At 45.1% G+C, this 16,910-nt stretch overlaps 1 protein-coding gene across 1 annotated transcript in view; it reads left to right on the forward strand.

The window, feature by feature from the left end:
- Positions 1 to 16,910, forward strand: part of MAML2 (mastermind like transcriptional coactivator 2) — a 211,751-nt gene that overhangs the window by 129,213 nt on the left and 65,628 nt on the right. Inside the window, 1 exon segment of the mRNA XM_075727657.1 lies at positions 15,326 to 16,780. Within this exon segment, the coding sequence (XP_075583772.1) occupies positions 15,326 to 16,780 (1,455 nt within the window).

Here is a 16,910-nt window from a genome sequence, read left to right on the forward strand (position 1 = left end):
CCAATTTGACGAGCCTCATGCAACTGAGTGATCTATTTTACCCCTGTCACAAGGTCTGGCAGAGCTGTTCATCCTCCCTCCACCTCCTATGAGTCACTAGCTCATGCCGTGGATCAGGAAATACGCAGGTCTGCAGGTTTTCAGATCGCTAACGTACTGGGGAGCAAAAAGAGGCAGCCAGCAGATATCAGCATTGCCTCTCTTGATTTCAGGGGTTCTCTCAAACAGGAGCATGATTTGTTTAGGCAACGGATGATATAGCATAGGGCTGTGATTGTAGGGTCTGGGCTTTATGGCCTGGGGACCTGCCCCTCCTATCTTCCTGCACAGTCCTACTTGCTAAGCAGGCTTTGGTAAAATGGTGAAGTACCTCAGTATTGGATGGTTTAGAGATATGCTAGCGCCTAAAGATGGTGGCAGGTACTTGAGGGGATTTCTAGGAACACCTGGGTCAGGAGTGGCCAAACATGACATGTACCAATATCCTCACCACACAGACCACATTCCTCGGATGCACGAGAACTGGGGAAAGAAGAGGGGGGTTTGGGCAGCGGATGAGTAGCCAGGTTCCACAGCTCTGCCATGGGACAAGCAGGAGGAGGGTGTTTTAGGGGATCCTGGAGTAGCCCATCAGTGCAGGCCATGGTGACCCCATTGCTTGCCTCATCTTCCAGTCAACGATTGGATTTATCCAGCAACCCCCAGTCACATACTGCCAGTTATGTGATGTTGCCCAGACCCAGAGCCATAGCTGGCCGGCTGGCAAGCTGCACGCGACATAGGAGCCACAGGTTCTTCGGGGCTGTGGGCTCCCATGCCCCCCAGGCTTGAAGCCAGGCTGTGTTTAAAAACAGGCAGCAGAAACATCGGCAGGAACAGGACTCCAGCACATGAAATCAAGTGGAGGGAAATTCTTCTGCTGCAGAAAGTAGGCAAAAGGCAACTGGAGATGAATAGGCTGCCTGACAGTTGGCAGACACGCAGACTGTCTGCCATAGATGGTAATATAGGCACTGCAACTATTATGGCATCTAAAGTCAAAAAAGCAATAAAAAGCTTTAACCTCTGCTATCCGGGAAAACAAACACTGGTTCAGATGAAGTCGGTGGAGAGAAGCCTTTGCGATGGCTGTGACAGGCAAATGGTCTAGAAAGCTCTGCTGAGCTGTGTTTGGGATTAAGGGCTAGGAGCGCCTGGGTTCGTGCTTTATTTGTACTAGTTACACAGCCAGTTTTAAAAATTATATCACTGCTGTTATTATAACGATATTGCTATCACTACTGTTGTTTTCTTAACACATCAAGGGAGCCTGGACAGCTGCTCTTTATTTCTTACGTGAATGCAAACGGCATTTAGATTTTTGTGGAGATCAGACACCAGACACATTCCTACATTCTTGTCCATGTTCAATATTTTTCCATGAGTCAAGGAGAACAAGAATGGGCATATTGTGTAAATGCAAAACTCTGCCTTTTTAAACTGACACGATGAATTTCAGCCCTGCCTCTTTGTCTCTCTCCTCTGAGCGGGGGCTTTTCAGCCTGCCAGATTTTGTTACTAACTATCGTTGAAAACAGAGAGGGGGAAAAGTCAGCCCTTGTTAATTCATTGTCCCAGCTACCTAGCAGTGCTGTATCCTTAAGGACTGCTGGGGTTTTTTTGCTCTTCTAAGATGGTGAAGAGCTGTTGCTTTCCTGCCAGCTCCATTGTGTTCCCTTAGTAAAAGCCTGCAACACTAGAGACACTTTAAAAAGCGAGAAGTCTGTTGCAATAGACATCCGACAAAAGTTCCTGCTGCAATCCACACTTCCAGTAAACGCTGGTTTATAATCCAGATTTCAGGCTCCAGGGCTGGTTCTTAATAAAACACCGATACAGGTCAGTGTAGCTGCATCTGTTTACAGCAACAGAAAATTTGGCTCACTGTTGCATCGGGCTTCAGTACAGATTCACAGACAAGGACATGTGTGCAGGCAAATATCAGCATATATGGGGTCCCTGGAATTTGAATTCCGCTTGGGGAACATGGCAAAACACTTTCCCACCTCTGTGTTTAAAGTGCATGTGAAAGGTGCCTGATTGATGACTTAAAGACTTAACTCATCTGTGCCCGCCAGAGCAACAACTGCCCTGGAGACTGCTCAGATTTGGTCCATGTCCCAAGCAAGACGTCATGGCCTGCCTTTCCAAAGGTTTCTCCTAAGTACAGACCACCATAGACAGAAGTCTGTGTGCAAACAAAGTAAGACTTTTTTTCTAGACAGAGATATCTTTGAATTTTTGCAGCTATTTTAATAGGCTATAAAATGCATAATCCCAGACCATAAATGAGAATAAATATGTATCTACCAAAGCAAGTCTAGTCTAAGTAATAAGCAAGAAAAGTTTCACTGAAGTGCTTTGATAACCCTGAGTTTTTGGTCAGTCTTTCTGAGAGTAGAAAGTTGGTGAGTGCCCTCTGAGCACATTTGACCCAGAGCTTCCTAGCTAAGGCTTATGAAAGAAAAGGGAGCGTACGAGGGGTGAAAGGAACTAATTAGCAACAAGAATGATGTGGTCATTTGTCCACTAGGAACTGGTCTGCTACCTCCAGACTTCCATATATAGCAGTTTGCTGTGCAGCCCTTCAACTGTAATGATTTCTAGTCACATTAACTCGTTCTGTAAAGGTGAAAGGTTTCACATTAGTTATCAAAAAGGAAAATTATTTTTTATCCAGTCTAGTATTTTCTAAAGTATAATGGGTTCCATATTTCGACACCTAAATAGATGTCTGCTTTTCAGAGGCGCTGAATGTGCATTGGTGTCTTTTGGAATTTAGCTGAAAAACAGGGCTCGTTATTAATGTGTTTGACAGCATCTAAATGCATGAAGAGTATTATTCAGAAAAATATAGACAGATAAAGTCCTTATAATCAAGGAGAGAGAAACAAAGTCCATTTGAAGACTTGGATATCTCAATGGACTTTAGATCGGGCTTAAGGAAAGGTATCATTTAGCAACTTGGATTCATCTGATGCAGAAACAGTCTGCTTCATCCACCTTTTGATTGTTTATGTAATTTAAAAGCTACCAATCTGATGCTTTCCATGAAGGAATCTGCACAGAAACAGAGACTGACATTTCTCAAGTTCATTGTCATTTATGGCTTTCATCTCCTTCCCCTCCCTCATCATATATATCGTTGACTTGGAGACAAGTCAAATTTATACGTTTCCTCCATTCACTCCACATTCAAAGTTTTCCAGTTACATACCAGATCTGTCTTAGAAGTGAAGAACAAAAGGATGAGAGGCAAGGAACACAAGTTGCTAACTAGACTTACGGAAAAAAAGGGGGGCTGGAATGGGACCCAGAGAGATTGCGGAGTCTTCATCCTTGGATGTGTTCAGCACTTGGCTGGACAATGTCCTGAGGAATCTGATGTAATTTTGAAGGTAGCTCTGCTTTCAGCAGGGCCTGGAACACGTGATATCCAGAAGTCCCTTCACAGCTACGTCATTTTATGATCCTAAAGGTCTTTCGAGGAACTCTCCACTAAGACCCTTGCCACGACATTTTTATTTTCTTTCTGTGAATAACATGGTAAATGGACAAGTAGCAAATGAACTCTCTTTCTACTGTGTGAGTAGTCTGCAGAGATGGAATTTAAGAGAGCCAGCTATGGAGCTGTACAACTGCAGAGGGTTTCCACTGCATGGCTCTTGGTGGGGACATACTCTAGGTGCCTGGACTCCCTTATCCGTCAGCAGAGCTTCAGTTCTGCTCTGGCCACACCTGGTGCATCATCGATGTGTAGGCTACAAAAGTGTTGCAGCACTGATGCAACAAAGCACGGTTGTAGCTGAGGGATCCTTAGAGTCCTCGGCTGAGCCATTTTCACTGTATAGCCAAAGGAGTGCTGTTTCTCGTGATGGTTGTAGTACCTGTGTCCAGTCTTGCAGGAGTGTGTCCCCTTGCCACAGTGTGTGGGGTCAGGAAGGAGATGCTATTCCACTCAGTCATTGGCAAACAGGGAATTTTTCTCATTTTGAATTTTCAAAGCCAGTGATCACAACTGGCTCTAGAAACAGGCTGAAGGCAGCTGTGGAGGGAAATATGACTTTCAGAATGGCTGTTATCTTTGAGAGGCCTAGAACTGCTAATTTTTCAGTGCTGTTTCTATTTGCATGAATTCACTCAACAAGTGATTGGTGCACAAAAGAAATACGGCATATAGGAAGCATCAATTGTAATGAATCCAATTCTGTCCCATTCACTGAAAACTATGATAGTGGCCAAAAACATCTGAAAGTGTTGTGGTGACCCTTTGTGGTTTACCACCATAGGAGATGTAATGCGTAGCTGGTGGGGATGGGCCCCTGTCCAGAACTACCAGGAGCATCTTCATCAGCTGCTTAGCTTCCCACTGTGTCTCATGGGACTCAGTGATGAGTCTAGGACCAACGATCTCCTTGAAGAAAGCTGTAGTCGGGATAAAGGCATTCAGTACAAAGGCTCCTAGGAGACTGGATGGCTGTAGAGACGTGAGCGTCCGCAGCAGGGGATTGCAATGACGGTCTTAGTCACTGGTGGTGCTGCTCCAGGCCACAAACCACGGTGTGTGCTCAGCAGCAGGGCTTTGCCTCAGAGGGGCAGGACAAAGGAGCTGAAAGGCTGCAGTGTGCAAACTGCGTCACCTCATCACTGAGGAGGTTTGCAAATCCCGCCTTGGCACTGTCTCCTTGAGCCTCTCCTCAGTCCATCTGAGGGTTGCTGAGGGCACTGCCATTGAGCCTGTCTCCCACAGACAGGCCAAGGCACGGTTCTCTTGTTTTCTTTCCCTCTTTTATCCCTTCCCTGCACCAGATTTGGTCTTCACACACTCTTCCTACCTATTCAGTGACCAGTATAACACTGTTCAGTGTTACATTTTAAACCACGTGATGATGGCATCTGGTGCAGAATCAACAGCTCTTGAGACATGTGATCCCTATTGGAATGTTTCATAGAATCATAGAATCATCATCTTTTGCCAAAGCAAATCTTTTTGCAAAAGCCAAGCTTTTGCTAGATGCTCTGTGCTATCAAATATTCTCTTTGCTAATCAGAGAGAAAAAGAAAGCCAGAAAACTTATCTTCACTTTCTTCAGAGACATCTCCATGCATTTGACTTGTCTACTTCTGCAAGCATCTTTCACTCATCCTCTCCACTCTGCTTGTCATTTCTCACATTCCTTTAAAGCATGATCTTTTAAGCTTTTCAGTACCTGAATGGTTGGAGTTTTTTGTAGCTTGTAGGTGCCTTTTTCTTACCCAGACTGCTCCTGGTCCCCTCTATCCACACTGACCTTTTCCAGCTCCTGGAGCATTCCTTCCTCGGTGGTTGCTTGTTTCCAAACCTTTCCATTCACTGTCTCTGGCCGTTTTCTTGAGTTTGGGTTCTTTCAACCTTCTCATAAAATATTAACGAGATGGTACTCAAAGAAAGACCAAATAATGAAAAATCACCTGAACTGCAACATGTGCTAGTCCAAGACAGTAAGGCATTTGGGGTTCCTGTTATCTGCTAATGATTTTCCATTGTCTCAGACTGATTTTTACTATTCATTCTTGTTCTGTCATTCGGTCTGCGTTTTCAGGCTACAGCTGAAACTTAGGAGTACAATTCATAGTGAACATTTATGTACTGGACAAATGACTCCTATTTTTACAGTTTTCTTCCAGACTTCTAAAGTGTTGGAAATACAGGAGTTGTGAAACATAGCCAGACGTGTGTCCTTTCTAAACTCTTGCAGCATCTCATCGATAGCAATGACAAATATATCAATGGAAGATACACGATCACCTTGATTAGCCTGCAAAAACCACCACTCCTCCTCTTTACCTCTTTTTCCCCTGCCCACTGAAAGCTGTAGCCAGTCACCATGAACCATAGACTGGTTTGAACCTTGATGTTTAATATTTCACATCCCCTTCTAAATATTTTATCCTCACCTTTCATAAGTCAGCATCTTCTCATTTCCAAACAAATGTGCAGTCCCTCTTTAGATCTTGCTGAGCTCTGGATCTGTCATGTAGTTCCTCAGACTCTATCCACATTGGAAGAAAAAGTGTATCATTTCATTGGGATTGAATTTACTGCTGTTGAAGTTTGCTAAATACCTTCTTGATCTGCAGTTAATCTGTTAGAGTCTTATTATATAAACTTTCATAATTTTGTCTTTTATTTGTCCCTTCCATTGTCCGTTCTCTTCATAGGAGTATCTTCAAAGCTCTTAAATCATTGTTGTTACTTGTCTCCAAAACCCTCTAAAATTTTGTGTGTTCTGCTCATATAGGTCAAACTCTTGGTGGGATGCACTTGGCCTGTGCTAACACTGCACATTTAAGCAGAAGGTTTTGAAAATGGCTGTTAAGTACTGCTTTTACTTTATGTCCTTCTTAATGGGGTGAACGTGGATGATGGGGACTATCACTTCTCCACTGAAGTTTCTGGCAGAGGATCAGGACTCCTTCTTCCTAACAAGAAGCCATTTTGCCACTTGTTCATTAAGAGTCTTAGCTGATGCAGTGATGGAAGGCAGTTCTCACTGAAGCAGGCCCTCCTTGTCCTGGCTGATGTAGTCTGATGCTGGAAGCACAACTAGGTAATATGCTGAAGGGATCTTTTTTATCCAATTGACAAGTGATGACTGTATCTCCTGTGAACTGTAACTTACCCTGCAGAAGACCTCAAGGCCAAACAGTTGGTGTGAGTGTCCTGTGTGACGCATTGATTTGCAGGAAGAGAGAAACAGTTTAAATATTTCCTTATTTTCCAAGGCTGGATGGATGGCTGCTGTCTTCCTCCATTGATTGAACTTTTGGTACAGGGTGTTGCAGAGGAGATAGGTGCTTAGACAGGTAATAAAAGCCCATGTGTGGGCATGGATATGTGCTCTAATGAAGCTACAAAGCCTTCGCACAGCCAGTTTGGAAGAAATGCTGGGCAGAAAAACTGCTCTCAGCAGTCTTTCCTTAGGTGAAATCTGCTATGCTATTGATCTCTAAAAGGCAAATCAAATAACAGCAGCCACATTTTTAAGGATTACGAGCTTCCTGTGCAAGACAGTATGTGTTTTTAATACTTTAAGCTGACTTATGAAAGTGGTAAACAATGCGGAGGGTGGTGTTGGATGACCTCTTTTACATGCCTGATCATCCTGTCAACATTTATAATGCATTTGATATTTCATTCTCATCAGGATAGGATCAGTTGAGCAGTTGCATTTCCCAAAGCTCAGGTTGCATTATGCTTTGTTCCACATTTCATGGTAATAAACATTGACATAAATTTCTGTAGATTTCACATAAAGTGATTGTTAATTTATTCATGGTTGAAAAGGATCTTAAAAAAAAAAGAAAGAAAAAAAAAAAGAATAGAAAAGACTTATCCAGAAGACAAATACACAGCTTGCAGGATGAGAAATACAGATCTTTTATGCCTATTTGTTTTGCACACAGTAATGACTGCTACATTCTGATTACCAATCTTGACCTAGTTAAAATGCTATTGTTTCTCTGTGTTCCTATTCTTCTAAAAGACTGTGGCTAGACATGATATTTTATAATCCATCAGATGTAAAATCTGCATAAAAAATGTGCTTATTGTGCTTCAGCAACTTGGACCAAAGTCCTGACGTTATATTTCTAGGCAGTACACTGTGAATAATATGGATGCATTTTTAGGTTGGTATGTTCAGTTGGCAAGATATGTAATTTTTCCATAAGCGAAGGTGAATTGTGGGATTTCTAACATACTGATTACTATTCCAGCCTTGTTCCCAGCTAATGAGAATTAAGTGGATACTTGTCAGCCAAGGAACATCCTTATTTGTTACTATAAATTCAGTTTTAGTGGCACTTATTACAGTAAACAGGGAGAAAAACTTGTGTTTTTCAGTCAGCATTATTATTGACAGTGGTGCTTATGCTTAAGGACCAACCAGAGCTAGGATGCCAGTGCAAGAGGCCCTGTATAGACACTGAGTCTCTTCCCAAAGAGGTTATGATCAGAAAGACAGGGATGGGTGGTGGGAAGGTTTGGGAAGTGTAGAGCAAAAGTCTCATGGCAGCAAACCTTGCCTCTTCTGATTGGAGTGGTCTCAGGAGCTGATTAGCTAAATGGGAGAGGAGTGAGGCAGAGTGGAGGTGTGCTGGCTCGAGCTGTTGCGCTCACCGACAGTGTGGGGCTGAAGGCATCTGCACCTCTTCCTCCTCACTGGTTAGAGAGAGCGGTTGGTCCCCTTCCTGTGGACACAGAGCGGGCAGCAGGAGGCACCTGGAGGTGAGCCTATGCAAACCAGGCTGGAGTGGGAAACAGCATCTGCTACTCTTGCACAGCAATTTGCAGCCATGGTAGGGCTGCCTTGACCCAATCGCGGTGCTATGCGGTGCTGTGAGGACGCACCAGCTCTGAGAGCTGCTCCCCATTGTGCAGTGTGCCCAGGGCCTCCGCTCTGTCACTCAGTCCTGCATGAAAAATTAATGTTGTTTCCCAGATCAGCATCATCCAGCAGATTGGACTTTCTGAACTTGGAGTGCTAAAAATCTCTCTGAAGACAACTGTCATGCTTGCATTGTCAGCCATGTCAGGTAGAAGTTGCAAATGAAGACAAAAGATTAAAAATAAATATCCTCTTGCTGCTCAGAGAAAGTGCATAGCAGAGGGGCTGGGGAGAGGTGCTCAGAAGAAGACCATGCTACTGGGATCTTGAGGAGAGATGTCAGGGTGAACCTGATGCCCTGGGTGTGGGGAAGAGTGGGAACAGCCAGAACCACCAGATTTCAGGAGATATGTAGAAAAAGCAGTAACGGGAGCCCTTTCGCCTGTTCCTAAAAAGTGCGTCTGTAGTCAGAAATGGGCCGTGAGGTTGCATGTGTGATCGTGGCGTTAGAACCTGTGATGGCCCCAGAGGTGGCAGCTCCGGGCAGTGGCCCCTCCTCGTCCTTGTGTCAGACCCGGGGTGCCTCGGTGGCTCCGCAGCTGTCCATGGTGTGAGTCACCATGGACGTCGTGTCTGGCCGAAGGGGTAAGAAAACAAGGCGGAGGGTGCCTGCTCCTCCTGCACGCCGGGGAGATGCCTGCAACGGGGAGGCTCTGCGCTGGTGAACCCCAATCCCTGCCTGGAGGGGCACTCCCCAGCTCAGCTCAGCTCCGGGCACCACAGGAGGTGGCACTGCAGAAGGCTGGCGGCAAACGCTGCGAACCACTATTTTGAAAATGAGAGGTGCTGTCATTCAGGATCAGGCCCTAAATCCCAGGGGAGGCTCACCAGGTCCAGCCCTGGGCTGCAAAGGTGCTTTCACAGCATAAATAAGAAGTAGCATTCAGCATGTTTTCCTCCTTGGGAATGAATTCTTTCTTTTTTTTTTTTTTGGCCACTTTCATTGTTTGAATATTTTCTGCATTTTTTCATGTAATTCCTTTACCTCTTCCCCTCCCCAGATACATGAAGGATTTTGTTTACAGTGCAGCCATAGATACAGTCAGCACATATTGTGAGAAAGTCTAGAAACTCCAAAAGGGACCTTTTAAAGTGGATTTGTCTGCTGCTTCTATATTAAAAACATAAAATCCACAGCTGTTTTTTTAACATCAGAAGTATTACTCCACATGAATCGCTAACACTGCTGTGCTGCCTGCTTCACGAAGTGTACTAATTGTGCTTAAGTTAGCTGCATATTACAAGTTTTGTCGCCATTGTTCCACCACCCAAGCTAAGAAAGCTGCAAACCTTAGTAGGAAAATATGAGAGATGGGAGAACAAAGGTGGTAAGAGATCTTCCTTTTACATCTTCACCTAATAAGGATTAATGGAGACTTAAAACTATCACACTTTGATATTTTCTCTGTAGTTTGCTTGGAGCATTTTGGTGGTTTGGTCCAGTCTTAAGTGTCTAGCTATAAATATTTTGAGATGACAGTCACATGTTACTAACATGTCTGTACAACGCCAAGGATGGGTTGCACTGGGAAATGAATTTTTTTGGAGATCTGCAGGCACTATGGACATACTCAGGCGAGTCAGAGGGACAGGCTGTGTTTTACTTGTCCTGAGAAACTCAGGGCTGCTGGACAGTTAACCTAGGACTTCTGTCAAGCGCTGCGCTCCTACACATTGTTAAATGAAATAACTGAAGAAGCTGCATGAAGCACACAAAAAATAAGACTTTCAATGAAAGTGAAACCAGATAGTCTTTATCATTTCCTGCTGCCATGGACAAATTCTTTTCTTGGCCATATTGGACAGTCCCTGTGGAAAGGAATATAAGATGAAAGAGGTGATAAAAATATTGTTGAATATGTATCTCTAAAATTTCTCACTGACAAACTGTGCTTTTGCACCAAAGAAGTTTTTGTTTCCATTTTCTGAAAAAACTTTTGAGCCAGAAGAAAATAATACATTTTCAGCAAAATCCTCTAGTTTTACATTTAGTAAAACATTTCAACCAAAAGAAAGGTGAAGCAAAAGCCTTTTTTTTTTTTTTTTTTGCCAAAAGAGAAATTATTTGATACCAGATTTTGATGAGCCCTAATTATGAGCTTGGTGGAACTCCTGCTGATTTTTCCTGGTGTCAGGGAGCATTAGAGAAGTTGCCTCTCTTAAATCCCTTTTAAGACTCAGAATAAGCTTTAAATAGAAATTAATTGTCCCTCTGCACAGGACGTGGTGTCACACTGGGTCATTTAGACCAAGTCATCTCTAGAATTTTGTCCTGCACTGTTAACGTCCCTGAGCAGTTTGGCCAGTAACAGAACCGCACTGTCTTACAAACGTGATCTCCAGAGGCTTAGCCCATGCAGTTCTAACTTCAGAAAATCAATGCATCCAGCACTCCCTCGCTTTAAGTGCGTGAATGCATGCTGACTCACCAGAGCCTGCTCAGCAAAAGGTCTTACAATAACAGAGGCTGCCAGGAAATGCACGTACCCTTTGATGGTTCATACCGCGCTGCCCACCTACCTGTGGGATGGAGCTGTGCATGGAGGGCTTCCTCCTCTCCTGCTTACTGTCATGTCACTCATTTCCCGTCACAGTGCCTTTCAGTATTACACAGTTCAAGCAGTTTGAGATGTGTAATCGCGAGCCCGTTTGATCTGAGGAATGTGCCTTTGTGTTACAGAAACTTTTGCTTTACGTTTACTGACCCAGAGCAATCCTGGCTTGCAAATTGGAAGAGATGGAGCTTGAAATCTGGCGAGCTCTTTTTTTACCCTCTGAAGAATCTGTGCTTTGCTTAGGGAAAAAGGGCTTGAGTACTGACTTTCAATCAGTAGTTGAAAAATGTGATTGCTAGAGAACTGCAATGATTTGAGTGATTGTACCCTGGTCCGCTCCCTTCTGAAAACAAAACAGGCATAATGCTGGAGCAGCAGTGCCCCAGGGAAGGCAGAGTTCAGATGAAATAGCAAGACAGAAAGGCTTGTGATGGACACTGCTCGTCTCGCTGAACAAACACAGACTGGTCCCCCGTGAACTGCCCTGACACACAATTTGTAACAGCTTGGTGCAAGGAGGGAGAGGGGGCTTCATCCCTGTGGGCTGCCACATCCTTCCCATGCCCTTGCTCTCCACATCCCTAACTCATGGGGGATGTGAAAGCAGGACCTTTTCAAGCAGCCTCAGTGAAGTCCCCCAAGAGTCTCCTGCACCTTTGCAGCCTCACTCACTCCAATTACGGCTTTAAGGTGGGGACATCTATTGACCAAGGTGTTGCCAGCATTCAGAGGGCAGCGTTTGCAAGGTTTGGGGGAGATGCGATAAGCCAGCACTTGTTACTACTTCTTTAGAAATGCATAGTCCCTTTTTTGGTGGGCACTTCAGCAGAGCAGATGTCCTGAAATGAGGAGTCCTCCAGCCCATGTCGAGGAAGGGAGTGCTTGGTTAAGGGATGTGTCTGGAGATCACGGTGCTCTCCCTGGCTCTGCTGCTGATTTGTGCGTGTCACCAGGCAAAGCACTTCACAGCTCACCTGTATCTGCTAGCAGCTAATTCAAATGCAGAAGAAAAGCAGCTACTATGCACAGCGCAGTGCAACACCTGCATTTTTAATTGTATCAGAAAGCCTGGTGCAGGTGCTCTGAAAATGTGAAGACATTTTAAACAGCTCCCTTCAAAATGTCAAGCAAAAGCAAAATTAACTCAGAAAGGCATATTAACCACATAAAGCATATACATATGCAGAGGATATATTATCCATTATCTGTTCAACCTTTCTGTCAGCAGCACATCTGAAAGCAAAACATGCTGCCAAGTCATGTATTCTGATGACCTGGGGACTTCCCCATTTCCCAGGAAGATGAATTTGGGCGCATGAGAATGATTTCTAATAAACACACTGACAGCAAAGATGATGGTAAAAGGAAGTGCAGCTCACCATTTTTTTGGCAATGGAAAGTACAGTGACTCATGTGTCAGAAGCAACACGCTAACCAAAGACAGTCTGTGCACTCCACAAGTGACCACCCAAAACTCCCCCCCCAGGGGACAGCTAATGACAATGAGTTACTCTTGAAGGCACAAGGTCTGAGGCCTTGTACAACTAGGGACCAGTATGTCTGTCCTTATGAAACAAATACATGAATCTGTGATTCAAAAGCTATGCTGGAAACTTAACCTGAGATATGAGGTGAGATTTTCAGTGTCAGAGAGAGAAATTACAAGCTTTATTTTTAAGGGGTAAACTCAGTGACCTGCTGATGCAATGGAAGGATAGGTGAGTACTGAGGAAATGTATATTTGTCAGTTGAGCTCTTCCCAAGCAACTCACTGGTATTCACACCAGAATAAAAGTGTTCACACCTGGAGTTATCTGGGAAGAGCTCTTACCTATAGATAAGCCTGAAGTTGAGGAGAACGGGGGCCACAACACAGTATTATGTGTCCGTGGACTTCTTTGCATGATACAAAGAATGCAATTTGAAGATCTCATAAATCATCCTTCCTCACTTAACTGGTAAATCTGGATGAGGGGATTGAGTGCACCCTCAGTAAGTTTGCAGACGACACCAAGCTGGGTGGGAGTGTCGATCTGCTGGAGGGTAGGATGGCCCTGCAGAGGGACCTGGACAGGCTGGACCGATGGGCCGAGGCCAAGTGTATGAGGTTTAACAAGGCCAAGTGCCGGGTCCTGCACTTGGGTCACAACAACCCCATGCAGCGCTACAGGCTTGGGGAAGAGTGGCTGGAAAGCTGCCTGGCCAAAAAGGACCGGGGGTGTTGGTAGACAGCCGGCTGAACATGAGCCAGCAGTGTGCCCAGGTGGCCAAGAAGGCCAACAGCATCCTGGCTTGTGTCAGGAATAGTGTGGCCAGCAGGAGCAGGGAGGTGATTGTGCCCCTGTACTCGGCGCTGGTGAGGCTGCACCTGGAATACTGTGTCCAGTTTTGGGCCCCTCAATACAAGAAAGACATTGACGTGCTGGAGTGTGTTCAGAGAAGGGCAACAAGGCTGGTGAAGGGTCTGGAGCACAGGCCTTATGAGGAGCGGCTGAGGGAACTGGGGTTGTTTAGCCTGGAGAAGAGGAGGCTGAGGGGAGACCTTATCGCTCTCTACAACTACCCGAAAGGAGGTTGTAGCGAGGTGGGTGTTGGTCTCTTCTCCCAAGTAGCTAGCGATAGGACAAGAGGAAATGGGCTTAAGCTGCGCCAGGGGAGGTTTAGGTTGGAAATTAGGAAAAATTTCTTTACGGAAAGGGTGGTCAAGCATTGGAACAGTCTTCCCAGAGAGGTGGTGGAGTCACCATCCCTGGAAGTGTTCAAAAAACAGCTAGATGTGGCACTTCGGGATATGGTTTAGTCTAGTCTACCCTTGATTGGCTTAGAGTAGACTTGGTAGTGTGGGTTAATGGTTGGACCGGATGATCTTAAAGGTCTTTTCCAACCTAAACGATTCTATGATTCTATGATTCTGTGAAATTGGAGTTCTCAGTGTTTCCTTTGCCCATCACAGGCTCCCAAGGTATCACAGTTTGTACAGGCACTGTTTCCTCACTGCCACCCACGGCTATTTGTCAGATGACATTGTCCTGTTACCTCCAAGGCTGGTGCACTTCTGCCCAGGTGCAGAAAGGCAGAAGATGAGCCATGTTTCCCTGTGGAGTTTGCTGACATTGCTCACAGCTGAAACAGCGACAGTGTGTGTGCCGACCGAGTGAAGGCATGCACGTTCACCGTGTCCGGTGCTCGGTGCGTGCCTTTAACATACAGAGCTAAAGATGTAACAGCTGTGCTTGTTTAAAAGTGATCTATTCTTTTATGAACCATGTTTTTGAAATTCAAAGCAACTCTACTTGAGGGTATCTGCACCAAGTCCAAACTTTTCAGTTCCTGGGACTACACCTTTGTTTTGTGTGCACGGGGTGGGAATTTGTGTGTACAACCGTGGCAGATGAGTATACATCAAGTGGACAGGGCCATGAACCACTTTTCCTTCATTAGGTCCACAGGACTTGTGAGCAGATGAAAGTATTGCTGTAAATATTCAAGGAAAGGAAATAGAGTTACAGTTCCCAGAGCAGTGTTGCGTGGACTGTGTGTTTTATAGCAGGTGTTTCAGGACATAAACAATTAGGTCTTAATGTATCAACATATATCTTTGGAAAATAATCCAGCAGTACATTATAGACCTGACCCTTCGCTGACATAACCTGATGTGGCTCCAGTGGCTTCATTTTCAGTTTTGAACAAGTTAACTTCTAACATCTTTAATTATACACATCTCTGGCCAGTATAAACCTATGTGAGATCAGGGTGCCTGGATCTCATGCGTGCCATTAAAATATCTCCTAGGACCTTTGGACTCTACAGCAGTCAAAAATGGTCTTTTGGATCATATACCAAAATCATGAGAGTGAAATCCTGCAGCACTGGATAGGCACAAGGGCAGATTTCATGACTGCATTTGTCTCTGCTATCTAAAAATACTTTAGATCTGTCTGGCACAATTAGATGGGAGTAAATCTGGGGCAGATAAACCCTAGGCTTTGCCAGCTACAGCTCTGGCCACCTCCCTCCACTCACACCCAGAGGGAAAGGGGGTCTGTGATCAATAGGAGGCAGCAGTGCTTGAAAAATGCTGGTGGCTACAAGGACAGGGGTGGTGGTGGCAGGGAGATGTCTCACAACATATTTTCTTACATTTCTGCATAGTTTCGTTGACTGAGAAAGCCCAGAGTAGCTTTCTGTACTAAACAATGCTTACTTGCCTGTTGACTTGCAAGATCCTTCTAGCAAATAGACTACATATTGTTTCTTTGGTGTCTTCTAATGATTATTTTGTTTTGTCTCTGCTTCTTTCAGCTCCAAGGCTCCTTGAAGAGAAAGTTGGTGGTAAATCTGTCACCTGTCAATAAGAGGCCCAATGGTGTTTCAGAGAGCTCTTTCCTTGACATTAAGAGGATAAGAGTGGGTGATAATATCTCAGTGGGACAAGGTGGACAACATGTTAACAATTGCCAAAGCCAGTCAATGTCAGGAACTATGTCTGTGGGGCAAGGATCACAAAGAAAGGCCAGCAACCTAGCAAACAATACACATGCTAGTGGGAATGGCATGTTTAATATGACTTTGAAAGAGGTAAAGAAAGAACCAGGAGAAACGATGTCCTGCAGCAAACACTTAGATGGCCAGACATCCCATGAGAACGTGTTCCCTAACAGATATGGGGAAGATTCATGGGAACAAATGATGGATCTAGAGCTTCAGGAACTATTTAATGAACTGACTAACATATCAGTGCCACCAATGAGTGATCTCGAGCTAGAGAACATGATAAATGCCACAATAAAACAAGATGAGCCATTCAACATTGACCTTGGGCAGCAGAGCCAGAGGGGCCCTGTGAGATCTCTGCAGATGGATAAGATGGTGATAAAGAGTGAATATGCACCAGGCATGAATCAGGCTCCTGTGGGCTCCCCACAGATGAGGCCTTCTTCTACAGGTCCAGCCTTCACTATGGCCACCGCTGCCATGTCCACCTCTTCACCTATGCCTTCGGTGCCTCAGAGTCAAACACAGGTATCACAGGTTTCTTCTGCGTCCAGTCGGCCATTGCCTAACTGGCAGGAGGTGTCTCATGCACAGCAGCTCAAACAGATCGCAGCCAACCGGCAGCAGCATGCCTTGATTCAGCAGCAACAGCAGCAGCAGAACCAGACGGCCAACTGGTCCGCCTTGTCCCCATCAGGACCTTCCCCTGGGCCCTTCGTGCAAGAGAAAATCCCCAGTCCTTCTTTTCGCCAGCAGCAGTTCAGTCCACAAAGCTCAGCAATGCTTGGGGTACCAGTGAATGGAAACCAGTCGAAAGGGATGAACAACTATGTTTATAAACCAACCACCCCCCAGAGCAATCCCATGGACATAATCATGCAACAGAAGCCTCAGGACCTCAACAGAAACTTTATCAACAGTGCTCAACCACCACTAGAGCAGCATCATGGCAACACAAAGCCTTTGTTTCACTTTAACTCAGAGCAAACAAACCAGCAGATGCCTTCAGTTTTGGGTTCCCAAAACAAGCCTGCCCTTCTGCACTACACACAGCCGGCACAGGGTTCAGCCCCCGTGCAACAGCCACAGCAACAGCAGCAGCAACAACCACAGCCACAACCTGCTCAACCTCTCCCAAACCAGTCTCTTCAAAGGCCACCTAATGTACCCCTAGCAATGCAGCAAAAAATGATGCTTCAGAAAATGCAGCAAAGTCAGCAAATCTCAGGTTTGCAGTATCCAGTCTCTCAACAGCATAGACAGGTAAGGCAAAGTCCTCCTTATTTGTTACAGAATCATTCTGGTCTGAGTAGTAAAAAGGGTTTTCCAGCCTGGCCTCATTCTTCCTGGGGATGTGTACTGGTGGCAGATAATGACCATCTCAGCACATACT

This window comes from Pelecanus crispus, chromosome 1 (assembly GCF_030463565.1).
Source record: "Pelecanus crispus isolate bPelCri1 chromosome 1, bPelCri1.pri, whole genome shotgun sequence".
Classification (NCBI taxonomy): domain Eukaryota; kingdom Metazoa; phylum Chordata; class Aves; order Pelecaniformes; family Pelecanidae; genus Pelecanus; species Pelecanus crispus.